The 25,044-nt window shown below is 55.2% G+C and overlaps 3 protein-coding genes across 11 annotated transcripts; 1 reads left to right on the forward strand and 2 right to left on the reverse strand.

The window, feature by feature from the left end:
* Positions 1–4: 4 nt before the first annotated feature.
* NAT14 (N-acetyltransferase 14 (putative)) lies at positions 5–9,507 on the reverse strand. Of its 5 annotated transcripts, none has more exons than XM_019710951.2 (3): positions 9,377–9,507; positions 1,687–1,793; positions 5–1,091 (listed from the first exon to the last, which is right to left on the reverse strand). In XM_019710951.2, the coding sequence occupies exons 2-3, from the start codon at positions 1,756–1,758 to the stop codon at positions 543–545; spliced, it is 621 nt and encodes a 206-aa protein (XP_019566510.1). In that variant the 5' UTR covers positions 1,759–1,793; positions 9,377–9,507; the 3' UTR covers positions 5–542. The 5 variants fall into 5 exon arrangements, with proteins under 5 accessions (XP_019566510.1, XP_019566511.1, XP_019566508.1 ...); XM_019710952.3 differs by lacking the exon at positions 9,377–9,507 and adding an exon at positions 2,478–2,822; XM_019710949.2 differs by lacking the exon at positions 9,377–9,507 and adding an exon at positions 2,188–2,482.
* Positions 2,962–9,506, reverse strand: ZNF628 (zinc finger protein 628). The gene is made up of 2 exons (XM_074316054.1): positions 9,377–9,506; positions 2,962–6,187 (listed from the first exon to the last, which is right to left on the reverse strand). The coding sequence occupies exon 2, from the start codon at positions 6,180–6,182 to the stop codon at positions 3,078–3,080; it is 3,105 nt and encodes a 1,034-aa protein (XP_074172155.1). The 5' UTR covers positions 6,183–6,187; positions 9,377–9,506; the 3' UTR covers positions 2,962–3,077.
* A 30-nt stretch (positions 9,508–9,537) lies between the features above and the next one.
* C8H19orf85 (chromosome 8 C19orf85 homolog) lies at positions 9,538–24,377 on the forward strand. Of its 5 annotated transcripts, XM_019710946.3 has the most exons (7): positions 9,538–9,676; positions 11,304–11,416; positions 13,806–13,958; positions 16,252–17,298; positions 17,852–18,089; positions 18,213–18,329; positions 23,575–24,377. In XM_019710946.3, the coding sequence occupies exons 5-7, from the start codon at positions 17,917–17,919 to the stop codon at positions 24,014–24,016; spliced, it is 732 nt and encodes a 243-aa protein (XP_019566505.1). In that variant the 5' UTR covers positions 9,538–9,676; positions 11,304–11,416; positions 13,806–13,958; positions 16,252–17,298; positions 17,852–17,916; the 3' UTR covers positions 24,017–24,377. The 5 variants fall into 5 exon arrangements, with proteins under 5 accessions (XP_019566505.1, XP_074172158.1, XP_019566506.1 ...); XM_019710947.3 differs by having other exon boundaries at positions 9,637–9,765; positions 16,252–18,089; XM_074316056.2 differs by lacking the exon at positions 9,538–9,676 and adding an exon at positions 9,791–9,983 and having other exon boundaries at positions 14,818–18,089.
* Positions 24,378–25,044: the final 667 nt, after the last annotated feature.

The raw sequence follows: 25,044 nt of genomic DNA on the forward strand, positions 1-25,044 counted from the left end.
CAGAGCAGTTTCAGGCTTTATTAACAATCCGGTATAAAAAAACCAGACAGGTCTGGCCACCCTTCTTAGCAGTCCCTTTCCCCAAGGGAGGGGCTGCCGGCCTTCCTATGCCTACCCCCTCCTTGCAGGGCCTCTCTAGGAGACAACCCTCCTTGCAGAGGCTCTGCTCATCCCTTCCAAGCACAGGCATCAAACCCCACCCCATTCATGGTAGGGGCCTCATCCCAGTTTGGGGTGCCTCTGCCCCAAGTCCTAACCCTTGGGGAGGCACACTTGCTCAGACTCCTTTCCTCCTCTCTGTCACCCAGGCTGGTAGCACAAATGGTGCAGGCTTTGCAGAGACAGACTGGGGAGATGTCTCAGTGCAGACAGAATCTGAGGCAGGAGGCCAGATAGGTTGACCACTCTGAGTTCAGACACGAGAGACAGACCTCAGGCTGTCTTTCCCTCTGCAGGCCTCAGTTTCTGGGCCCTGGACAGGCTGGGGATTTGCACAGGGAGAATGTGAAAGTGCCCGCACACAGTAGGTGCATACGTTGGAGTCACAAGTTCTTGCTGAAGTCCCTTACCAGCGTGTAGCCCAAGCAGCCCCAGCTCCCTTCAGCCTGGTAGCCGCAGCCTTCCAGCATCCCTGCCACGCCCCAAGCCGCCACAGCCACTGGGACCACGAGGCGGGCCCGGGGCTCCCCCATACCCCCTGCCCAGGCACGTGCCCGGGACTCGGCAAAGGCCAGCAGCCTCCTGCCCACGCCTCGGCGGCGGTGCCAGCGGGAGACAGAGAGGCGAGTGACCCGGGCCCCATCCCCAGAATTAGAGCCTGGGGCCAGGGCCAGGACCCCGCACACATCACCTGAGCCACGCACTGCCACCCAGGGCCCCCCTAGGCCACCTGGTGGAGGCAGCGAGCCCCACCGGGCACGCAGGCCGAGCTTCATGGCCACCACAGCCAGGAACACAGGCAGGAGGAGGGCCAGGGCAAAGGAGGCCAGCACGAAGCGCAGGCCGCTGCTAGCAGCCGCCAGGAGCAGCAGCGCAGGCGGCCGTGTCAGCGCGTGGAGGGCCACTCGGTTCTCCGTGTCCTTCACAGCAGCCTGTGGGTAGGAGGCGCAGTCAGAGCAGGGGACTCGGCCTCCCGTCAGCGAGGGCCCCCGTGAACACCAGGAACAAGGAGAGGGAGCAGACCCTACCCATGTGGGACTCGGTGGAGGCTCCCAAAAGAAAAGGGACTGGGCCTGTGGTAGAAGGACAGGCAGGGCCTGGACCACATCTGCTCTGTGCACCAGAAAACACTACATCTGGCACACTGGGCTTTGAATGAGTGAATGAATGAGTGAGTGAATGAGTGAATGAATTAGGAACTGTGAGGACACCCAATTCAGGAGAGGAATGTGTGGGAGGCACCAGGGAAGACTGAGATCAGAACAAAATGGGCGACTGCCCCCCGGCCAGAAAATGGGCATGCTCTGCTGCTGGAGTACAGCATGAGTACAGGGCTGAGACCCAGGCTCTGCTCTGAGGAGTGTGGGGTAGGAGACAGACCCCACAGTCCTCCCGCGTCAAAACCCTCCTGGCCCCAGGGGTAGGCAGAAGGCATTAGAGGAAGAAGCAGCCAAGCCAGAAGTGGCTTCGAAGGAAAAGCTGGCTGGCTGTGCTGCCCCTGCCCCCAGGTGCCCCTGCTGTGCTCACCTTCAGCATCTCCAGCACCAGGGGCTTCTCATCTTCTCTCATCTCCCGCACTGAAAGGTGGCTGGGGGCCATGGCAGTCCCCGTGCCCCCAGGGAGCAGGCATGCACCTGGTGAAAACAAGCAGATCAACGTCAGGAGGGCACCTCTGGTCTCCAAGCACCCCAGGGGTGGGGACCAGAAACAGCATGTCCCAGATGAGGACAGTGAGGATGCTTGGGGTGTCCCAAGCGAGATCCCACGCAGGACAGGCTGCCCCCTTCACCCAGCCACCTTCCTAATGTCTCCTGAGGTCTCACTCCCCCAACCCGTGGTGTTCAGCGATCTTACCCTAAATACCTTGCAGACACCAACACCTGGCTATACAGGGCCCCCTCCCAGGCTCCGGGGCTTCTACAGGGGGAGGTCATCGAACCCCAACCCCACGGCCAGGTAATGGACCGAGCTCCCCAAACCCAAGCGTCCCGCTCCACAGTCGCTGCTGGAGCAAGAACCTACAAGCACCTCTGCAGGTGGCTCCGATTCTTTGACAAGGTATGGGGAGGACAGGGCTAGGAAGGGGTCTCCGGCGGAAGTGACGTCAGACCGCGCACGCTGGAGGCGGTGCGGTGCCTGCATTCGGTCTTAACTGTTGCCAAGCTTGGCGGGGGGTTGAGGAGGGGCTAGGGCAGGGCGCAGGGACTCTGCTGGGTGTGGGGTAGGGAGAGAAAGAGCGATGGAGAAAGGGGACCCGTAAGACGACAGCGGCGGGAGTAGCAGACGCTGGCGGGGTGGGAGCTGGGAGCTGTACTTACCGGCCAGTTGAGGGGGTGCGCACGCTCGCTTTTCGAGGTTCCCTGGTTGCTAAGCAACCTGAGTGCCGGGTGGGGGCGGTGATGGGAGCGAATCAATTCTCATTGGTGCCCGGGGCTTCGTGGGAGGGGCCGCTTCAGCATCCTGAGGCCACCAGCTCCCAAACTGGCCCACCGCAGGGACCTCCGCCCCAACCCACCCGGGCTCAGTGACCTTCGGGACAAGCATGCCCCTCCCCTCACCACAGACTTTTCAAATGAGGGGATAGGTGGAGTTACAGTGAACAAGTGGCAGACCAGGATTCTAAATTCCACATCTCCCCACTCTGGTGCCCTCTTTAATAGTAAACAGAGCCACACGTAGAAGTGGCTGGCCACCAAGCAACTCAACTGCGAGCCAGGATGCAAGAGATAAGACTCCAAGCTTCCAAGCAGTTGCTATGGCCATGACATTGCCCCCCCCCCCAAGAAAACAAAACACAGGAGAGGAGATTCTGGTCTTTATTAGCAAGCCCAGCCTGCAGCTCTCCTGCCCCCAGTCTAGCCCAGTCAGACAGTGAGTCTGGGTCTCTGTGGGGCAGGAAGAGGTACCAGTGGTTCTACTCAAAATGTGTGCACTAGCTGGACTGCGGGCAGCGTCTGGAGAATCTGGATGGAGGGTAGGCCCTGAGGGGCCATGCCCCCAGGCACAGCTCCTGCGGGGACCACTTGGACCATCTGGGAAGCGGGACCCGCGGGGATGCCGGCAGGGGCAGATGCTGGGCCAAGTGGTGGTGGGGCCAGCAGTTGCAGCGTGGTGGCACCACCCCCAACACTATTCTCCAGCAGCTCGGTGGCTGGCGCGCTGCGGATGATGAGCAGTTTCTGTCCTGGCGGCCCAGGGGCAGGCGACTCCGCCAGCCCTGATGGGACGGTCTCTACCTCCTGTACACACAGCTGGGTCTGCTCCCCATCGGCCCCACTCAGTACCAGGACACTCTGCAACCCCTCATCCGTCTGCAGCGTCTCAAAGAGCACATCCTGGACCACACCCGTGCTGCCCTCGCCATCACCCGGCTCCCCAGGGCTAGAGCCCGCCAGCAATTCCTCTGCTGCCCCACTCTGCACCACCAGCAGATTGGGGGCCTCAGTGGTCACAGCTCCCCCACTGGGATTGGACAGCTGGCCCGCCACAGGCTGGAGCTGTACTGTGGTCACCTCCTGTGCCGGCTGGAGCTGGACTGTGGTCATTTCCTGTGCCGGCTGGAGCTGGACCGTGGTCACTTCCGGGGCTGGCCGGAGGGGCTGGAGCTGGACCCCGCTCACTTCCTGTGGCCCCGCCTCCCCACCCCCTACATTCTGCAGAAGGATGAGGCTCTGCCCTCCTCCACTGACCCCAGTGTTGCCCCCTCCCTGCACCCCCAGTCCCCCAGGGCCTGGCAGCCAGACTACTCCAGTCCCCTGTCCAGCTTTCCCCACTGCCTTTGGGCCCTGCCTTGCCCGGCCACCCCCACCACCAGTACTGGGGGAGGGCAGAAGGATGAGCTTGGGAGGGGCAGGGGGTGGTGGGGGTGGTGGGGGCTGCACGCTACTGGGGATAAGCTGGAGGCCCTGGGAGGTCTGCACCAGGAGGAACGTCTGGGAGTTGGGGGCTGCAGGGCCCGGAGGTGGGGCCTGGGGCGGGCCCCCTGCAACCTCGAGGGAAAGTGTGGCCTGAAGGTGGGGGAGCACGTGGACATCTTGGGTGGCTGGTGGAACTGGGGCTGCAGCCAGTGTGGCAGGGGCTGGGGGACCGGCGGTGGGGGCGGCGGGGGTATGCGTCCTCAGGTGACGCTGCAGGTAGGCGGCCATAACGAAGCTGCGGCCACAGACAGGGCAGGAGAAGGGTCGCTCGGCTGAGTGCGTGCGTTGATGCAGCAGCAGGTTGGAGGAGTGCGTGAAGGTCTTGGGGCAGAGCGGGCAGCGGAAGGGCCGCTCGCCAGTGTGCACGCGCTGGTGCTGCCGCAGGTTGGAGGTCTGCGCGAAGCTCTTGCCGCAAACGCCGCAAGCATGCGGCCGCTCTCCCGTGTGCACGTGGCGGTGGCGTCGCAGGCATGACGTATTGCGGAAGGCCTTGCCGCACTCCCCACAGGCATAGGGCCGCTCGCCCGTGTGCAGCCGCAGGTGGTACTGGTAGTGCGATGACCACTTGAAGGTCAGGCCGCACTGGCCGCAGGTGAAGGCCCGCAGGCCCGTGTGCACGCGCTGGTGGATGGCCAGCAGCGACGAGCGCTTAAAGGCCTTGCCACACTCGCCACATTGATAGGGCCGCTCGCCTGTGTGGTCCCTCAGATGGTAGCGCAGCCCTGACGAGCCCTTGAAAGCCTTGCCGCACTCGGCGCACTTGTAGGGCCGCTCAGTGGAGGCCGGCAAGGAGGCGGAGGCGGGCGCCTGCGGCTGCGGGGCAGGTGCAGCAGGGGTCAAAGGCTCCTGTGGACAGGTGACCTCAGCGGCCTCCGCCTGGGGCGGTGGGCGCCCAGCCGCGGCCTCCTCCACGTGGCACTGCTGGTGTGCCAGGAGGCTGGCCAGCTGCGGGAAAGCGCCGTCACAGCTGCCGCAGCGGAATGCTTGCCCGCTGGCCGCCCCGTGGCTGTGCTGGTGGCGGGACAGGCCAGCCACTGTCCGGAAGGACTTCCCGCAGGGGAGGCAGGCGAAGCCGGAGGCGGCGGTGGCAGGAGGGTTCTGTAGCTGTGGGGCTGCGGCTGGAGCTGGTGGGGAGACCCTGGGCGTCTCCACAGGCGTTTCCTGAGGCGCAGACACGGGCTCGGGCCCCGGGCAGGGCTGGTGCTCCAGCAGCAACTCCTCGCTGCCGAAGCCCAGCTCGCAGCCGTCACAGCGGTACACCAGCTCCACCGTGGTCTCAGCGGCAGCCAGAAAAAGCTCGGGTACCACGGGCGGGGGCGCTGGCGGCGGAGGCGCGGGCGGGCTGGGGGAGCGCAGGTGAGGCTGCAGGTAGGCATCAGTGACCAGGACCTTGGCAGGATCGCGCGGCGGGGGTGGGGGGGCAGACGCAGGGGCGGCGCCGTGCGTGCGCTGGTGCAGCAGCAGGTTGGAGGAGTGCGTGAAGGTCTTGGGGCAGAGCGGGCAGCGGAAGGGCCGCTCGCCGGTGTGCACGCGCTGGTGCTGCCGCAGGTTGGTGCTCTGGGTGAAGCTCTTGCCACAGACACCACAGGTGTAGGGCCGCTCGCCCGTGTGCACGTGGCGGTGGCGCCGCAGGCTGGACGAGTTCTTGAACGCCTTGGGGCAGTCGGGACAGGGGTAGGGCCGCTCGCCTGTGTGCTGACGCAGGTGGTACTGGTAGTGCGATGACCACTTGAAGGCCAGGCCGCACTGGCCGCAGGTGAAGGCCCGCAGGCCCGTGTGCACACTGCGATGGATCTGCAGAAGCGACGAGCGCTTGAAGGCCTTGGGGCAGTCAGGACACTGGTAGGGCCGCTCGCCTGTGTGGCCCCGCTGGTGGTAGAGCAGGGCTGAGGACCCCTTGAAAGCCTTGGGGCAGTCAGGGCACTTGTAGGGCCGCTCGCCCGTGTGCGTGCGCTGGTGGTGCAGGAGCCGCGACGACCAGCGGAAGGACTTGCCGCACTCCCCACACTCGTACTGAGCTGCGGGGGCAGGGGCTGCGGGGCCTGGCTTCTCCCCGGAGCCCTCCGTGGTGGAGGCCGGCGCCATGTCCACGTGGGAGCCGACCATCACACCTGGGGGGGATTCCAGGTCAGGGGAGGGCATCTCCCCCCTCCACCCACACAAGAAGTCATCTCAACCCCTAACTGGCAGCTGCCCTTTCACAGGCAGGGGCGCCTCCCCAGCCCTCCCTTGCTGCAGGAGCCTCCCTCAGGATTAGAGCCCCCAATGGTCCAGGTTGGCCCCGGATGCAAGACTTCAGTGGCTAAGCTTCCCGCAAATTGTGACGAGTGGGTCACCAGCCTTAGGAGAGCAGCCATCTCCTTGAGAAGGTTGGACAGGCCTGAGAAGACTTGGTGTGGCATATAGGGCTATGCTCTAAAGATGGGCAGTGTCCTTGAAGAAGGCTGGGGTCTCTCCAGTACCCTGGCTTCCCACCCTTGATACCTCTCCCTGTAAAGACTCACTCTGCCCTGCCTCAATACCTACGCCCACAGTGGGACCCTCAACCCCTTCATTGTAATTGAAGCCTCTGTGAATTTCCCACTCTTCACCACTTCCCGTCCTGCTCACCAGCTCCTTCTTGGTACCCTGACCAAAATTCCCTAAACTCCACCAGATTCCCAATCCAATGAGCCTGTGGGCTTTGCAACCTCTGCCCCTACCCGCATTCTCACTTTCCCTTACCCAGCGTAAGGGCTCTGGGCGCACTGAAACTGCCGGGCTTCAGTCTCCCTTTGCATTCATGCCCACCAATAGCAGAGCTCCTCCCCACTGGCCCGCATGGTTCATCCATCCCCCAGGTGATACCTGCATGTTTCTTTGCCCCTCAAACCTCTCGGCCTTCCCCTCCTGCTCTTAGCAGGTGACCCTGTCATTGATTTCATCACTGAGAAACTAAAAGCAATCAGAAGAGAACATTCTCACGTTCCAATCACTACACCACTAGTTCTCAACAGGGCAATTGAGTTCCTCTCCATGGCACCCCCACCCCAAGGGATAAAGGGCAATGCCTGGAGACTGTTCTGGTTGTCCGGCTGTCTACTAGAGGGGTAGGTGCCCCTGGCATATAGTAGGGTAAGGCAAGGGATGTTGCTCAACCTCCTACAGTGCATGGGACAGCACCCACAGCAGAAGGACGTGGTCCAAATGCCAGTGGTACTGAGGCTGAGGAACCTGCACTATCCCCCCAACCCCCAGGCCTGTCACCGGGCCCATGGACCCTGACTCCCCACCTACAGCAACCTTCCTCATCTGCACCACTCCCATCAGCGTACCCACGAGCTATGTCTCCCATCTTTTAAAAAAACCTTCACTCCAGCTCCCTCTCCAGCAAAGCCCTCCTTTCTCTCCACCCCTTTGCACCAAAACAACTCAAAAGTGCTGTTACTACCGGTTCCCATCCCCCATCTGCCCATCAGGTCCTCCTCCACCAACTCGACTCATGGCCTCCGTAGTGCTGAATCCCATGGTCTCTGCCCAGCCCACAATGGATCCCTCCTTCCTTCACTACTCCTCTTGGCTTCTGGAATACTACACTCCTCTGCCACCCCATCTGTTTCAGGTGCTGTTCCTTCTCATCACCCTGACTGGCACCTGTAGGAGCTTCCAGGGTCTTCCTCCTTCTCAACACCCTCTCCCTGGGAACCCTGACATCTCTCAAGCCTTCACAATCTAGACACAGGATGACTCCAAAATTCACCTTGACACCTCTCCTTTGAAATCCAAACCCCTGCTGTGCCATGTGGAGACTGAGACACCTCAAACTTAACATGCCCAAAATCTAACTCCAGGATTTTTTGCTCCTGCTCTCCCCCCAACCCCCAACTCACCTTCCCCCATAATCTTCTCCATCCCTGAAAACAGCTCTATTCTTCCTCAGGCCAAAAGCCTCAGGGCTTCCTCACTGCTCTCACTCTGTGACCAATCCATCAGCAGCTTCCCCTGGCCCAGCAGGAACATACACTTCTCACCAAGTCCCCTATTGCCACCTTTGTCCAGGGCACCTCCCTTCTGGCAGCTGCCACAGCCTCCTAACAGAACTCTGTGTTTCCAGCTTTACCCTTCCTACCCCCAGTATGTTCCCAGCACATAGGCTGAAGCAAACCTGCCCAAAGTCTTCACAGCTCCCATTTTTTAGCAGAAGACCCCTTACAAGAGCCTACAGGCTTCCTATAGTCCATGGCCCCCTCCCCTCCCTGTCCTCCTGCTTCTCCGACCCTCACACCACTCTAGGCACCCAGCCTGGCTGGACATGTCCGTTCCCAACTGGGGCACTTGCACAGGCTGCTGTGTAACACCCCCTCCTTCACCTCCAAGTCTTTACTGCAGTGTCACCTGCCGAAGGCATTCCCTAACCAGCCTACTTAAACCTGCAACCACTTCCAACACTAGCCATTCTCTTTCTCTGCTTTACTTTTCTCTGCATAGCATTTATCACGTTCTAGCCTACTTTGTAATCAGGGTTTCCCACCCTCAGCACTGTTACCATTTGGGGCTGGACCAGTGTCCAGGGGGCTGTACCATGCTCTATAGGATGTTTAGCAGCATCCCTGGCCTCTACCCACTAGATCCTAGTGACATCTTATTGATTGTTGCACCCTAGTGCCTAAGATAACATCGCGCACAGAGTGAGTGCTCAGTAAGAATATCTGGAATGAACGAAGGCTGGGCATCCTTTCGACAGGTCATAAACATTCCCTTTAAATAAGACATGCGTGTCCCCTTGAAAATGTAAGCAAGTCCTTTTAAGAGACAATTATTCCAAGAAGCTGCATGTGCCTTTCATAAGGCTGAGTATGACTTAAACAAGAGACATCCTGCTCTGAAGAGCCGGGACCCATCTTATCCAGTAAAGAGCAACCCATCAGAAAGACCGGACCACACCCTTGCATCAGGCCCGACTTCCCCTTTAAGAGGGTGCTCCACCTTTGTTGAACTAAACTAGGTACCACTTTGAAGCCACCGGGATTCATAAGTTTTTTCCTTCAATGTCTGGGACACTGTCACCGTCCTTTAAAGAGATAACCCACTCCTAGCGGGGGATGAAAAGCACTGTGCTCCAATATACTGCCGAACCTGCCCCGCCCCTCTAAAACCAGCCCCGTGACCTTTAAGAGGGCGGAACCGGCCCGGCCCACAAAAGTCGGAGGTGAAGTCGCGCCCTTCCCTTTAAGGCATCCCTTCCGGTTTTACGCTTGCCGCTTCCCCAACGTCTCCGCCCTCCGGTCCCTCCCCCCACCCCCACCCGTCCGGTCTCTCACCTGCGGCCCCGACTCGGGGAACGAGCGGAGGAGACCCAGGACCTTCCCGCGGGGCTCGACGGGAAGGCGGGGCCCCGGCCACGGCCGTGCAGGAGTGGGGGCCGGGGAGGGGGGCGGGGGCGCGCTCCCTCCCAACGGCCCCCGGCGCGAGGCACCCAACCTTTATCTGCGGCCTCTCGCGCACACAAACCCCGACGTCGCCGATTGCGCGTCACGACGCCACGTGCGCTGAAGCCCCGCCCCCGCCCCTCCTATTGGCCTCCGGCCTTAGCGGCTCTCCCCCAGGAGCTGCAGAATGAGGTATCCTGGGAACTGTAGTTCTCCCCGGACCCCAAACGCTGGGTCCTGGGGGTGGTCGCGGGGGTCAACCCATGGCTGGGCCAAGCCAGGTGGGGATGCAGGGTCGCACGTTCCCGTTTTTTAGTATTGACAGAGACTCTCCCAGGCAGCGCGTTTCCGAGCAGGCCTCGCCCACCAGGGGTGTGTTCACTCCTCTCCTGGCCCCCGCGCCCAGGCCCTCGGGGCTCCCTGTCCGAGAAGGGAAACTGAAGCGCAGTGATTCCCGCCCGCAGAAGCCTCGCGTGTCCGCGGTTCCCAGGCGCCTGCTGTGTGTACGGGTGTGGTTGTGCCTGAACCTGGGCCCTGCAGTGCAGAGGGCTGCTCAGGTCACGGGGACCCAGCCCTCTCCCTCCTTTCCAAGCTTAGCCCCCACTGGCCTCGGCCTTTCAGCCACACTGACTTTTCTGCGGGTCATCCAACACAGGGTTTCTCTACCATTGCACTATTGACATTTGGGCCTAACATTTGGGTCTTTGTCGTAAGGGCGTCCTGTGCATTGTAGGGTGGTCAGCAGCATCCCTGGCCTCCACCCATAAGAAGCTGATAGTACCCTTCTCTGCCCCGTCCCCTTCCCGCACACTTTATGACAGCTGTCTCCAGAGGTGGCCACATGTCCCCTAGTTGAGAACCACTGTTACACGCCATCCCTCTCAGTGTGAGGGCCGCTCCTCATGCTGTTTCTTACCTACCCCTACCCCATCCCTTCTCAACTGCTACTGGAAAACCCCCATGTTAGGTGTGGTCCCATTATCTGCTCAGCGGCACTCATCTGTGTTCCATGGCAGCAGGGAAGGGTCTGTCTTTGCCACCCAAGTGTCCCCAACAATCAATAGGGGCCTGTTCAGAAGTAGGCGATACCCTGTTTGTCATGGCTGTTCGCTTGCAGGCTATGAAAGAATTCACGAGTCAGATAGAATATAGAAGATTTATTAAAGTAAGAGGAGAGTTGGCTGCGCAGAGTCTGCTGAAAACTACTGCCCTGAGTCTTTGTTTCATCTTTAGTTTTATACTTTCTAGTCAGAATATAAATTTCTTAAGCCTGTAGTGGAATTTTCTAGAGAGTTCGGCTCTGTCGGTTGGGGTGGGGGAAGGTGCACTTAAGCCAGTTATCTCCACCTTTGTATATGTTACGTAAATTTAAGTTGAAGTCAGGAGTGGATCCCATACAGATGCAAAGCCTTTCCCAAGTCACAGTGCCAGCACTGGGCTGAAGTGAATAGAAACATTAAAACTGGTCTGCATAGTAAATGTATAGGAAGCAGAACCATCAACAGTTGGTGGATAGGAAGCAAAGGAAAGAAGGAAAAAAGCTTTCAAAAAGTCCCAAGCTAAATTATACTTGTTAAATTATACCAGAGATTCAAACCTCAAAATAGAAGATTTAGTGCCATCATTACAATCCCTCTGTCTTAACACTGTTGAATGAATTTATTTGTACCGTCTCCCAAGGCCCGCAGGTAGGTGGGAACTCAAGCAGGACCTGAGCTGACTTGGGCCTGTCTGTGCATGGTCTTTATGAAGTCCCTGTGAATTTGTGCCTATAAAATATTTGTCTGCCTGCTCAACCCAAACATTCTTTTCCCTTCAGCTTCCCCCTCCCCCACCAGAAAGGAGGCTACCGTAGACCCTGTGACATCTGAGCAGAATCATGAGCTACTGAGTGAAGAGAGGAGGACAGGAAGAGAGTAGCAGAAACCAGAGGTAAAGCTAGGAGGGTCTGCCTCCTGGGGTGCAACTCCACCTGTATCCAGGGCTGCCAAACACACCAAGCCCGGCCCCCTAATGTTGCCTCCTGATGGAGGGAGGATTCCATGCTGGGTGAGGGTGTGGATATGGAATGTGATGCCAGCTGGGTATGGGCAGAAGTGTTCCAGAGGTATACAGCCCATGCCCACCTCCTACCTCAGGCCACTGGGGTCGCTGCAGTAATGAAAGGAGCCCCAGCCAGCCCCCATTTATCTGCCTGTCCCAGGCATTATGGGGGAGGTGGGAGAGGCAGAGTCCTAGCACCTGCCCTTGTTAGGCCAAGTCTCTTTGCCACCCTGCTGCACTGCAGAGGAGGATGTGTCCCTAGTTTCTGGTATAGTCCAACTCCAAGGTGGCCTGTCCAGGACCAGATTCTGGGCCCTGCTCCCTTTGGTCACAGGTTGGGGAGGGGGCTCAGGTCCCACTCACCATGCCCCAACCCATGCTTCTGGCCTTTAGGTACTCAAGCCCTCCAATCCCCGCCCTTCCGTTTGCAGTGTCCCACAGAGTGGACAATTTGATTCTGGTTTTAGCCACCCTGTCACGTTGGTGAAGGCACAGCCTGCAGTCAGTCACTAGAAAAGAGATATCAGGGGCTAGGGCAAGAGGTGTGCCCAGAGGAAGTATCTAAGACAAATACAAGACTCCCAGAGCCAGAGACTAAAAATAAAATATCCTTTTCCACAGAAGTGGAGAGAACAGAGAGGCACTTTAAGGGTGGTGGGGCAGGCAGGAGGAGGAGTCCCAGGTCACCCTGCCAGCCGTTCCCCAGGGGGAGAGTGCCAAGGGAACTGGCCTGTGCTCTCCACAGGCTAAGGGTGCTCCTTTCTGACATCTCTTGGGGCTCCCATAGGGTGCCCCAGCCTGCTCTGCCTCGCCTCTCCACATGAAAAGTGTATTATCCCCAGTTCACTCAGGATAAAGAAAGGCCCTCTGAAATCTTTCCACCAGATACAGAGCCAGGAAGTGATGGAACCTCCTGTAACCAGAAAGTGGCTCCTGTAAACTGGAAGTGATTTTACTGGGAGGGTATCCAATTCTAGAGACAACCTCCATCCAAAGCTTCTCTAGTGGGTCTCACATGCATGGTCAGGAGCCCGTGGAGCTGTCGTGGCATGGAACCAGAGGAGACACTTCACCCTGTCTGGGGGGAGCTTGGGCAGACTCCCCAAAAGAGGACAGTTCACAGGGAAAACAGACCCATCTGTTTTAAGTACAAAAATGTGGATACAGGCAGATACAGACCAAATCCCCTCTCCAAGAGTGGCTGCCACCTTCTATGATGCTCCCAAACGGCCTGTGCCTTTTCTTCAAGTGAGCAGGGGACCAGTGGATGTGATGGATGTCACTCCTGTGACAGGTTATGTTATATGACACAGGTGAAGGGATCTTGGCAGGTGCAATCAAGACCCCTACTCAGTTGACCTTGAGTTAATCAAAAGGAAACGTTATTGTTAATTTTATGTGTCAACTAAATGAGCCACAGGATGGCTAGATTTCTGGTTAAACAGGATTTTGGGGGTCTGTGAGAGTGTTTCTGGAAGAGTTTAGCATTTGAATTGGTAGACTGAGTAAAGCAGATGGCCCTTCCCATTGTAGGTGGGCAGCATCCAATCTGTTCAAGGCCCAAATAGAACAAAAAGGTTGAATTTGTTCTCTGTCTGACTACTTGAGTGGGGACATTGATCTTCCTGTGCCCTCGGTGCTCCTGGTTCTCAGGCCTTCAGGCCCAGCTTAGAGTCTACACCATCAGCTCAATGGTTCTCAGGCCTGTGAACTTCACCACTGGCTCTCCTGGGTCTTCAGCTTATAGATAGCAGACCATGGAATTTCTCAGCCTCCATAATCCCATGAGCTAAGCCCTTATGCCATCTCTTTATATACAGAGGGAGCCAAAAAAAAAATACATACACATTTTAAGAAAGGAAAAAACTGTATTAAAATTACACTGATGGTAAACAACCACTCTGAACACCTGTTATAATTGCAGAAGTCAAATGTGACTTGTAGTCATCTTTTGTTATTGGTATATATTGAGTATTACAATTTTAATACAGCTTTTATTTTCTTAAATTGTGTATACATTTTTTGGCACCCTCTGTATATAATATATAACGTCTCTGTGTCTCTCTCTGTATACATAGATAAATATAGATATGGATAAATATAGATCCTATTGGTTCTGTGTCTCTGGAGAACCCTAATACAGGAAGAGTTTCCTGGGTGGGTCTGATCTAATCAGGTGAGCTCTTTACATTGGGTCTAGAAGGCAGAGATGTGAAGCATCAGTGATTCTCCTACTGGCCTTGAAGACACATTCTCCTACTGGTCTTGGTTTCTACAGATGCAGGGACATGAATTCTGCCACATGATCTTGGAAGGAGTCCCTGACCTCAGATGAGACGACAGCCCAACCAACACTTTGTTGCAGCCTGTGAGGCCCTGAGCAGAGGACCCAGCTAAGCCATGGTGCCTGTACTCCTGACCTACAGGAACGGTGAGAAAATTAGTGTCTGCTGTGTTGTGGTAATTTGTTATGTAGCATAGATAACTACTATACTTCTTATGTTAGTTTGCTATGGCTGCCATAACAAAGTGTCACAGACTGGAGGGCTTAACCAACAGAAATTCATTTTCTCACATTTCGGGAACCCAGAAGTCCAAGATCAAGGTGTCAGCAGGGCAGGTTCCTTGTGAGACCTCTCTCCTTGGCTTATAGACAGCTGTCTTCTCCTTACATGGTCCTCTCTCTGTGCGTGTCTGTGTCCTAATCTCTTCTTATAAGGACACCAGTCATACTAGATTAGGGCCCACCTTAATGACCTCATTTTACCTCAGTCACCTCTTTAAAGAACTCGTCTCCGAATAGTGTCACATTCTGTCTCAGAAGAAAAGATGTGAAACAAATATGACAGGGTTGGCCCCTCTGAGTTGGGGCCACCAGGACCCTACCATCTGTAAATTTTTACAATATATTTTAAGGAAAACAAAGTCCTTCTGGGACTGGATAAGAGAGGCTGGGACTGGGTGAGAGAGGGAGCAGATGAGCAGGGTGGAAGCAGGGAGGGACAAATCTTATCTGGGTTCCTGGCTGGTCCTGATATCTCAGTTTCTCCCATCCTCAGATTAGAGGAGGATTTAGTGGTGAGGTGTCCACATTCCAGGTGCAGTGAGGCCTGCAAAGGAGGCTGGGGGCAGGACCCTGAGGTCTGGGCACTACCTCTGCCTCAAGCCCGCCATGGCTCCTCTTCACTCTTGCCCTCATAACCCAATTCCTACCTGAGCTACAAAGCCCTGCAGGTCTGGCCCCTGTTCACCTCTCTGACTTCACTCCTCCCATCGTTCTTTCTCTCCAGTCGAGCTTACTCCTGCCTCAGGGTCTTTGCACCTGCTGTGTCCTCTGCCTGGAAGGCTCCTGGCTGCCACCTCTCCCAGTCAAGTTACAGGACAGTTATCACTTCCTCAGCTCACTGCTGCACCCTGGTCTCTGCACAGGAGGTGCTCCATAAATGTTTGTTGAATGACTAAATGCCCCCTCCCATTGCAACGGTTGGGATAGAGGAAAGCAGCTGTGAATACCTTCCACTATCTGGCAGGGCATGTCCTCAACAAACACCGGATGAGGGCTGCCGGAGCTGTGGGTGATTCTTACCAATGACCGAGACAGAAAGAAAAGGGCCCACTGTGTGGGCCACATGCCCTGCACAGGGCCTCCCAGCGCCAGCCCGGGGTGTTGGCGCCCCCTGGAGGACCATCCCAGGTCAGAGCCTGCAGGGCCAGTGGCCCTGGATATGTTCCAGGGCCTGCTTGGCAGTGGCACAGAGCTGACCAGCAAATGTTGTGCTTGGCTCCTGGTTGATATGAATCCGCCCTGGAGCCATGCGGCGGTGACCCCTTGCCTGCCCAGGAGGCCTGACCTCCAATCTTCCAGAGAACCGGGGATCCACTTCCCCCAGCCCGTGGCAGTGGCACACTGCTGGTACTGGGCAATGGAGGGCGAAACTGGGCGCCACTGGATCTACAGCTGCTGATCTCACTGTGCTCTGCGGCCCACACATGCTCACAGGACCTCTGGGGACATCGCCAGCCGCCTGCTGCTGGTTCTGGGCTGCCACCATTGTGCTGCCCCTGCCCAAGGGCGTGGTCTCGGGGCCTCCGCTGACCAGGCTTGAACCCCTGCTTTGCCACTTAAATTGCTGTGTGAGCGTGGACAAGTCACGGAGCCTCGGTTTAACCCCCATGCTACCTTCTTATCCAGCTTTACCACTGATGTCATTGAGGCTTAAATCGGGAAGGACATGGGGTCTCTTAAGTGTTGGCACCAGGATTTGTTTTTGTTTTTTTCGGACCATTCCACGTTTTGGTGTGGTTACAGCGTATTGACATCTGGCAGCTCTCGTTTCAAGATGAACCCTTATTCTATTCTCTGCTTCCAGGGAGGTGGTTTTCCACCACAGTCTTATAATGTACTGCTGCTGATTTTATCAGGGTATCATTTGGGGGAAAAATCTTTATAGTGAGAATGATAGAAATATTGCCCTTTAATACTTAATGAGTATGAGAGCTTTGGAAAGTTCTTAGTGTCCCTCCTATTTTTCCCCACGTGAGTTACATCCTAGCTCTGCCATTGTGACTTTAAGTGGCTATGCACCCTGACCTCAGTTTCTCCCTCAGGAAACAGGGACAGTAATCCTTGTCAGTGCTGGAGGAGGAGGGCCTTAGCGAGTTACCTGGGCCCTGGGGAGCCCTAGGAAATGTCCTCACTGCTCTGTGTCTCTCTCCCTGTGCAGATGCTGGGGCACCAGCACAGCCCCAGACACAGCCTCAGCAATTGCAACCACTGGCCCTGTGAACGTCGACTTAAGGAGAGCCTGGGAGGCGCCATCACTGAGGCCTCCTCTCCCCTCTTGAGGCAGCTGAATAACAGCCTCCCAAGGATGCCCAGGTCCGAAACCCCAGAACCTGTGACTATGTCACCTTACATGGAAAGAGGGCTTTGCAGATGTGATTGCCCTAAGGATCTCAGGCAGAGGAGATGATGCTGGTTATCTAGGGGGCTCTAAATATAATCCTCATAAGAGGGAGACAGAAGGCACAGAGTCAGAGAATGAGACAGGATGATGGAAGCGGACGCGGAGGATGGGGCCACAAACTACGGAATTTGGGGGACCTCTAAAAGGTGGGAGAAGCAAGGGCACAGATTCTCCCCTTGTGTCTCTGAAGAAACACCTTGATTTTAGCCGTACGACCCACTTTGGACTCCTGGCCTCCAGAATGGCGAGAGAATAAATGAGTAGGTTTTAAGCCATTAGGTTTCTGGTCATGTGTCACAAGAGCCATAGGACACATACACACCTCCAGACGCAGATCCCCAATGCAGTCCCTCAGAACAACATTGACGTGCTCGCTCCCACCAGACCAGCCAGCCCATTTGGCCAACCTGCCCAGAGACAAGAGGGCCCCACTCCACTCCCAGCCCTGGGAGTAAGCCCCTCCACCTGCCAGCCCTGGCAGTTCTCTACCTCCCCAAACACCAGGTACCCCCCTACCCCACGCCTCCGTGAAACCAAGCCCATGTTTTCTCTTCTCTTTCACCAGTCAGGCTGTACCCAAAACAGCCCCCAATTACATCCACCTGAGAAACCAGGCCCAGCCCACAGGTGCCCCGCCCCCTCCCCTGCTCACTGGGCATGAAATGCAGGGTTTGGGGGTCACCCCCACCAGAAGCTAATTCCTCCTGCTTGCTGGAGACCTTGAGTATGGCAAGCTCCTCTCTGAGCCTCCGTTTCCCCAGGATGCTGGGCCTGGAGCAGAGGGAGGCAGGAAGGCACCGGCAGGTATATCTGGAGGTGGGCGGGTGTATGAGCCACAGCTCAAGGCTCCTGTGTGTCTCCCCCTCCCTCCCATCCTGCACCTAAGCCTCCCAATGTCATCCTCCCCTTCCCCCACCCCCTCCAATTAAGGGTCCTCAATGCTAACTGCTGCGGTTGACTCTTTGACTCAGCTCCTGGCATTGCCTCCCTGCTGAGGCCTTTGTCACCTTAATTGGCCATCTCCAGGTGCTTTTCTCTGCCTCCCCCAACCTACACCATCCTGCCCCATATCCCAGGTCCAACTATGTGCTAATTGGGTCCCTGGGGGGCCGCACAGAAAGTCCTCTCTCCTGCCCGCCCCCTTGCCTTCCTATATCAGCCCCCACCTACTGTTCCTCAAACCTTGGGGTCTAGCACCCGGGAGGGATGCCTGGTCCTACTTCCCTGGGCCCTACCTCCCGCAGCCCAGCCTGTGCCCTCACCTCCAGAGTCCATTCGCCCCTGGCAAAGACCATCCTTCCTCGTCCCTTTTCCCAGCCCTGAGCCCCCAGGCCTGGCTGCCCCTCTCTCCTCACAGATTTGGAGGAGTGCTTTCTGATCAGCAGGAATATTGTGGAAAGTTACCCCTAGGTAACCCCAGACATGCACCCCGGGGCTCCTGCAGCCCCTGGAGTATCCGAGCCCAGCCCCCGGGAACTGTGTGCTTTCGTAAGTGGGGCGGCTGCCCACGTGCTGCGTGCCCTGCACCCACGGCGGACCAGGCCCCCCAAAAGGAAGCCAAACCACAGGAGGTTCTTGCACAACCAGATATGCAGGTGAGGGGGGTTGGGTTGAGGGGGGATGGATGAGAAGGGGTCAGAGCCCTGGGTTTGAGGGAGAACAGGGAGAAGTGGCCCCCAGGGCTGGATGCCATCAACACCCGGCATGCATTTATTTAGCGCCTACTGCATCCCAGGCCCCGGACAACCATCAGTGAACAAAGCTGACCACATTCCCTATTTTCATGTGTCCAGTGGTGGGGAAGCCAACCAGTTAGGAGCAGCCGAAATAAAGAAGTAAGTGGTACTAATACTACAACATGGATGAACCACGAAAACAAGATGCTGAGGGCAAGACACCAAACACAAGAGGCCACATAGAATGGGTTCCCTGTATATGAAACCAGAACAGGCAAATCCAGACACAGGAAGCAGATCAATGGTTGCCAGGGGCTGGGAAAGGGGGATAGGCATGATTGTTAATCGGTACGGGGTTTCCTTCTTAGGCAATGAAAAGTTCTGGAACTAGATAGAGGTGGTGGGTGTACAACATCTCGAGTGTACTAAATGTCACTGAACTGCACACTTTAAAATGGTTTATTTTTATTTATTTATTTATTTATTTTGATTTTATTGGGGAAGGGGAACAGGACTTTATTGGGGAACAGTGTGTACTTCCAGGACTTTTTTCCAAGTCAAGTTGTTGTCCTTTCATTCTTAGTTGTGGAGGGTGCAGCTCAGCTCCAGGTCCAGTTGCCATTTTCTAGTTCCAGGGGGCACAGCCCACCATCCCTTGCGGGAGTCGAGCCGACAACCTTGTGGTTGAGAGGACGCGCTCCAACCAACTGAGCCAATCCGGGAGGCAGCTCAGCTCAAGGTGCCGTGTTCAATCTTAGTTGCAGGGGGCAGAGGCCACCATCCCTTGTGGGACTCGAGGAGTTGAACTGGCAACCTTGTGGTTGAGAGCCCACTGGCCCATGTGGGACTTGAACCGGCAGCCTTCGGAGTTAGGAGCATGGAGCTCTAACCGCCTGAGCCACCGGGCTGGCCCCTAAAATGGTTTATTTTAAGTTACATGAATTTTACCTCAATTTAAAGAAATTATATGGTATGTTAGAAGGTGGTAAATGCTGCGGATGGCCTGCTGGAGGAGGGCTGGCATTTTAGGTAAGGTGTCATTGGGGAATGTGGCACTGAGAAGGTGACATCTGAGCAGAGAGGGAGAGAAGGAGCCCAGTAGATGGCTGACGGAAGGGTATACCAGGCAGGGCACAGCAAGTGAAAAGACCCTGAGGCAGGAATATCCCTGATGGGTTCAAGGCCAGTGTGGCTGGAGCACAGTGATAGGGGGAGGAAATTAGGCTTCAAAAGAATGAGGGACCTGGATGGAGACCTCATAGGCCTCTGGAGGGAACTGGGCTCTGAGCAGGGGGATGGGGGGCATCTGAAAGGATCTCTCTGGGTGCTGAGTGGAAAAAAGACTGTGTAATGTGGCGAGGGTGAAAGTGAGAGACCAGGCCAGGGATGATGACAGCTCAGACCAGGGTAGGGGCTGGGATGCAGAGATGGGGTCTGACTCTAGGGCTTTTTGAAAGCAGCAAGGTACTGGCTGTGCCCAGGCAGGCCTTTCTAACACACATACCACATTCAGCCCCTCTCCTCCTCAAGGACCTCCCATAGTTCCCCATGGCCCTCAGGATAAAGGCTTGGGCCCATCAGCCCCTGCGCCCCATCTACCACTTAGTCATTCAGCCTGTTGGCCTTTGCACATGCTGTTTCCTTTTCTGGGCAATGCCCTTCCCTGTCTCTGAGGTGCGGATGGGGACCTCTTCTCCTTCAGGTCTCTGCTCAAGCCTTTCTTCCTTCTCACACACCACCAGCCTCACCTGTGCTCTCTCCTCGCCCTGTGACAGTAACTATTGTTTGAGCAGCACTTTCTGTGTGCCAGGTACACCATACTAAGGCTATGACATGTGCCACTTAAAACTCCCAGCAAACCTGCTTTGCAGGATCTGTCTTTATGCTTATATAACAGACAAGGAGGCTCAGAGAGATTCAATGACTTGCCCAAGGCTGCACAGCTAGTGACTGGACACAACCCCAGGCAGTCTGAGCCCATGCTCTGTTCCACTTTGCAATCCTGCCTTGAAACAGCATCTCAGGCACTTAATGGTGATGTGATGATGGTGATGATGGTGGTGATGGTGATGATATAAAGATGTTGATGATGGTGAAAATGATAGTGATGGTGATCACAATGGTGGTGCTGATATGATGGTGATGATGGTGGTGGTGATGGTGGTGATAATGATGGCAATGATAGTAGCTAATACTTATTTAACAATATGTTCCAGGCAGTTTTCTAAGCACTTTAGTATTAACTCATAATTGTCACACACAATGCATGTGAACTCATTAGTCCCCCACAGCAACCCTAGGAGGTAGGTGCTAATCCTCATTTTTCGGTGAGGAAACTGAGGCACAGAGAGGTAAAGTAACTCTCCCAAGGAGCTGCTTTTCTGTAAGTAGGTAATCCTCCCAGCCAGCCCACGACCTTGCCCCAGGACATCTTAGAACCAAATCTGAGTAAACGGGAGCCTGGTCCAGCCTAACCCCTGCCCCCACACCACAACCTCCTTCCACCAGGATGCCCAGCACTGGCCACATGCAAAATGCTCACTACCACTCTCTATTTGGGGAGCTGAAGAGGAAAATATGCAGCTCCCCAAATAGGGCCTTCTAACTCCTCTTCAGCCCTCCTCATTAGCTGCCCCAGGGCCCCTCCCCATCTTCAGCCCCCATTTGTGTTCCCTATACTCAACCAGTCTGGACCCTATGCTAATGCTAGCTCCTCACCACCCCAGGTTCCCCGTCCTCCCCTACTCATGCTCCCTGTTCCCAGGGCCAGCTTCTCTGCTGCAGTATCCCAGACAATTCCATCCATGTGCCTGGCTCTGTCACATGCTCCCCAGAGACCCAGCCCCCCACCAATGGCCTTGGGGGCAGCTGGGCAGCCCAGAAGACATTCCCCTAAGTGTCCAGGCTCAGCCGGAGAAACCCAGGTCATAAGCAAGTTCTCCTCAGCATCTCCAGGCCTCCTCGGGCTTGGCTCCCACAGGAGCCCCCTCCCACCCATGTCTATGGATTTTTCACTTTATTGTGAAACATTTCAAACCTACAGAAAAGTCAAGACAGTTGTCTGATGCACTGGTTTTCAAAGGTGGTCCCCAGACCAGCAACATCACACCTCCGCATCACCTGGAAACGTTAAAAATGCAAATTCTCAGACCCCAGCCCAGACCTGCAGAACCAGGAACTCAGGGGTCCTGAGACCCTGTGTTTTCACCAGCCCTCCAGGTGTCCTGTTGAGAACCATGTCCTGAGGATCACTCATGTCCCTTCACTTACGTTCTGCTGTCCATACCGTCTTAGCATTCTTCCTTCATCAGTGTTTTTAAAAGTTTAAAGCAAATTGAAAATGTCATGGCTCTTCCACCATAATGTCATTTATGCTTAATTTGCTTCAGTTGGGGGCCATATAGAACATGTATTGGTTGTGAATCTTCACTGTCTCTCCCTATGTATCTATCTCTACCTCTATTTCTATCTCTTTCTGTCTTTTTTCAATGTCCATCTACCTATCCATCTAGCTCCAGCTCCAGCTCTGTCTCGGTCTTCATCTCCATCTCTACCTCGAGCTCCAGCTCCAGCTCCAGCTCTAACTCTGGCTCTTTCTTTCTCATTCTCTCCCTCCCTTTATCTCCCTCTCACTTAACCTGACCTCCCACTTCTCAAAGTTTTCCCTAGGGCACTCAGAGCTTAACTATCCTTTTTGGCATCAAAGTGTCAGAGTCATGGCTCTCACTAATTCACTTTAGAGCCAGATATATATTTATTGTGGTAAAATACACAGAACATAAAATTCTCCATGTTAACCATTTAAAGTATACAGTTCAGTGGCATTTTATACATTCACAATGTCTTGCAACCATCACCTCCATCTAGTTCCAGAACATTCTCATTACCGCCAGAGGAGACCCAGTACCCATTATCTGTCCCTTCCCATTCCCCTCCCCCCAGCACCTGGCAGACAGTAATCTGCTCTCTATCTCCAGGGATTTGCCTATTCTGAACATTTCTATAAACAGAATTATATACATGTTTTTTTAATAAGCCTTTTCATGGAAGGTTCACACACATACAAATAGTGCACAAATGTCAGTGTAGAGATGGAAGGATTATACCTAAGGGAACCCACGAATGTGACCCACACTCAGATCCAGGAATAAAGCACTTCCTGCCCCCAGAGACCCTCGCAGTGGCTTGTTCCCATCAGCTGCCATCCTGATAGCTCTTACTGTTTACCAGGTTATCCAGTTTTTCAACTTTCTTTCAAATGGAGTCACACAGCTACTACCCGTGAGTCTTGCCACCTTTGCTCACATTATGCTTAGGCATTATTTTCCTAGAACTGCCATAATGAAATACCATAGATCATGCAACTTGAAGAACAGAAATTTTCTTTCTCACAATTCTGGAGGCTGGAAGTTCAAGATCAAGGTGTGGGCAGGTGTAGACAGCCAGCTCCTTCCTTTGTCCACACATGGTCCTCCCTCTGTGTTGTAACACCAGTCCTATGGGGTTAGGATCCACCCTAAGGACATCATTTTAATTTAATTACCCCCTTAAAATCCCTATCTCTAAATGCATCACATTCTGAGTTCCTGGGGGTTAGGACAGCAGGCAATATATGAATCTCAGGGGGAAACAGTTCAGCCCATCACAATTTGTGAGACCCATCCGTCCTATTGCTATTGAGGGGAGACCAGTACAGTCGTCCAGTTGGAAGGAGCTGGAGACTGCAGCCAGGGGTGGGTGGAGATGCTGAGAGATGAGCAGATCCAAGAGCTAAGAGGAAGCAGAATCCATAGGGCGTCACTGTTACAGACACAGCTAACTCATAGCACACCTTTGTGTGAAGTTATTTTTTAAAGGCAGCCTATCCTTAAGGCATTTTCTACTTTTATATGTTGGACCGTGGTCTTAATAAATCTACACGTCAAAAACGTACATAGGGGAGTCTGGATGGCTCAGTTGGTTAGAACGCGAGCTCTCAACAAGGTTGATTGTTCAATTCCCGCGTGGAATGGTAGGCTGTGCCCCCTTCAACTAAGATTGAAAACGGTGACTGGACTTGGAGCTGAGCTGCGCCCTCCACAACCAGACTGAAGGACAACGATAGGCCCTGGAGAAACACACTGTCCCCAATATCCCCCCCAAAAAAACATACATAGTGCTGGACAAGACATGCTGCCTTGTGCGCTGCACAACCCCCACAGCTGTTCAGAGCTTTCCTACAAATGGAGTCAGAAATATTGAATTGTCAAACTCCAGAAAATGGACCCAGGGGCGGGGAGACTAGCGGGGAGACTAGCACAGAAAAGAAAAATTTGGAGGGAAAGAAGGGACAAACCACTTCTGGGATGAAAGATAGAGGAGACTCCTTCGGGTCACTCAACTAATAATGCCCTTCTCTTTGCAGGCAGTTTGCCAAGATTGAGGCTGCCACCCAGCACCTGGCCCTGTCCATCCTGTCCCAGGAGGCGCCTCCCCAAAGACCACCGCCCCAAAGGCCGCCCCTGCCGCCTCCATCACCCTTCCTGGGGGTGGCCCGTGCTGTGGCCCCCACAGAGGCACCCCATGCCAGCCCCAGCCTGAACCCCGCTGCCCTGGATGCGTCCACCCTCGACCTCTTTGATGACATTGCACTCACCCCAGAGTGTCTCTCAGTGCCATATGACCTGTCCCAGCTGTCCTTTAGCCAGGCCCCACATTTCTATGATCCCCTGCCCTTGACCCCATATGCCTTGCGGGGAGGAGACAAACTCTTGCCTCCTGAGGGGAACTGGGTGGACAGGTGGGAGGTGACTTGTGACTGCCATTCTCACAGGATCCCTGAGGGTTGGGGGACCTGCCCCCCATGATACCCAATCACAACCCAGCCCAGGCCCCGGGAAAAACCAGAGGCCCCCCTATGACAGCTCTCCAGCCCTCTGCCCCCCCAGGATGCCCCCGTCCCCACCTGGTAACCCCTAGAAAAATGACCCAGATTCCCAGCTTAGACCACAGCCTCACCTCTGCCTCTTCCAGGGGACCCCCCCACTCTTTCCTTCCCCCAGCTTCTCCCTACCCAGCCCCATCACTTCAGAGTCCTCATTCTAGCCCCCTCTCACCTTGGTTCACCTCTGCCTAATGTCTGGTCTGGTCTCATTTATTCCCAAAGATGTACTTAGCACCTACTATGTGCTGAGGATTCAGCACTGAATAAAACAGACAAGAGCTCTACCTTTGTGGAGTTCATATTTGGGGGCGGGGCACAGGTCAGGAGACTGACAAAAATGAGCACATCCATACGTTTTTAAAATGCAAGATCAATTCAATTTCCAATTTCACATTGGAATTAGTGCTGTGAAGAAAATAAAACAACAATCTGACTAAGTGGCTATTTGCCACCGGTCAGGGAAGACCTCGAATGACAAGAAGGAGCTGGCCATGCAAAGGTCCTGAGGTGGGACACTGGAAAACAGCAGGGGAGGCCAGCGTAGCTAGAGTGGAGAGAGCAAGGGTGAGTGGCGAGAGGTGAGGTCGCAAAGGTTGACAAAGGCAGAGCATGAATTGGGAATTTGGGTTTTATTCCAAGGCTGATGGGAAGTTCTATCTGTCTGTTTCTCTCAACCCCATTTCCAAGCACAAAGTCTAAATACTAGAAACACCACCCTAGGAGGCAGGTGCTGTAGAGATGCGGAAACAGGCTGCACAGAGCACAGACTGGGGGTGAGTGGGTAGAGGGGACGACTTAAGCTCTTGACTTAATCCTGTCTTCAACCATTTCCTGGAAAGTGGTTGGGTCTCTGTAAGTTTCTGTCTCTAGACACAAAGCCCAGGGTTCGAAACCCCGGTCTTGCCCCTACCCTGGGCACAGCCCCTCCCTCCCTCTACCTCCGTGATTTGA

This window comes from Rhinolophus sinicus, chromosome 8 (genome assembly GCF_057876585.1).
Source record: "Rhinolophus sinicus isolate RSI-liver-muscle chromosome 8, RSI-T2T, whole genome shotgun sequence".
NCBI classification, from domain to species: Eukaryota; Metazoa; Chordata; class Mammalia; order Chiroptera; family Rhinolophidae; genus Rhinolophus; species Rhinolophus sinicus.

Excerpts from the sequence above, each read along its gene's own strand:
- NAT14 (XM_019710951.2), bottom strand. The coding sequence starts at position 1,758 with ATGGCCCCCAGCCACCTTTCAGTGCGGGAGATGAGAGAAGATGAGAAG. Across the intron at positions 1,092-1,686 it reads TGGTGCTGGAGATGCTGAAG|GCTGCTGTGAAGGACACGGA; the intron begins GTGAGCACAGCA and ends TCCTACCCACAG.
- ZNF628 (XM_074316054.1), bottom strand. The coding sequence starts at position 6,182 with ATGGTCGGCTCCCACGTGGACATGGCGCCGGCCTCCACCACGGAGGGC.
- C8H19orf85 (XM_019710946.3), top strand. The coding sequence starts at position 17,917 with ATGCACCCCGGGGCTCCTGCAGCCCCTGGAGTATCCGAGCCCAGCCCC. Across the intron at positions 18,090-18,212 it reads TTGCACAACCAGATATGCAG|CGCCTACTGCATCCCAGGCC; the intron begins GTGAGGGGGGTT and ends GCATTTATTTAG. Across the intron at positions 18,330-23,574 it reads GGAGCAGCCGAAATAAAGAA|GCAGTTTGCCAAGATTGAGG; the intron begins GTAAGTGGTACT and ends TTCTCTTTGCAG.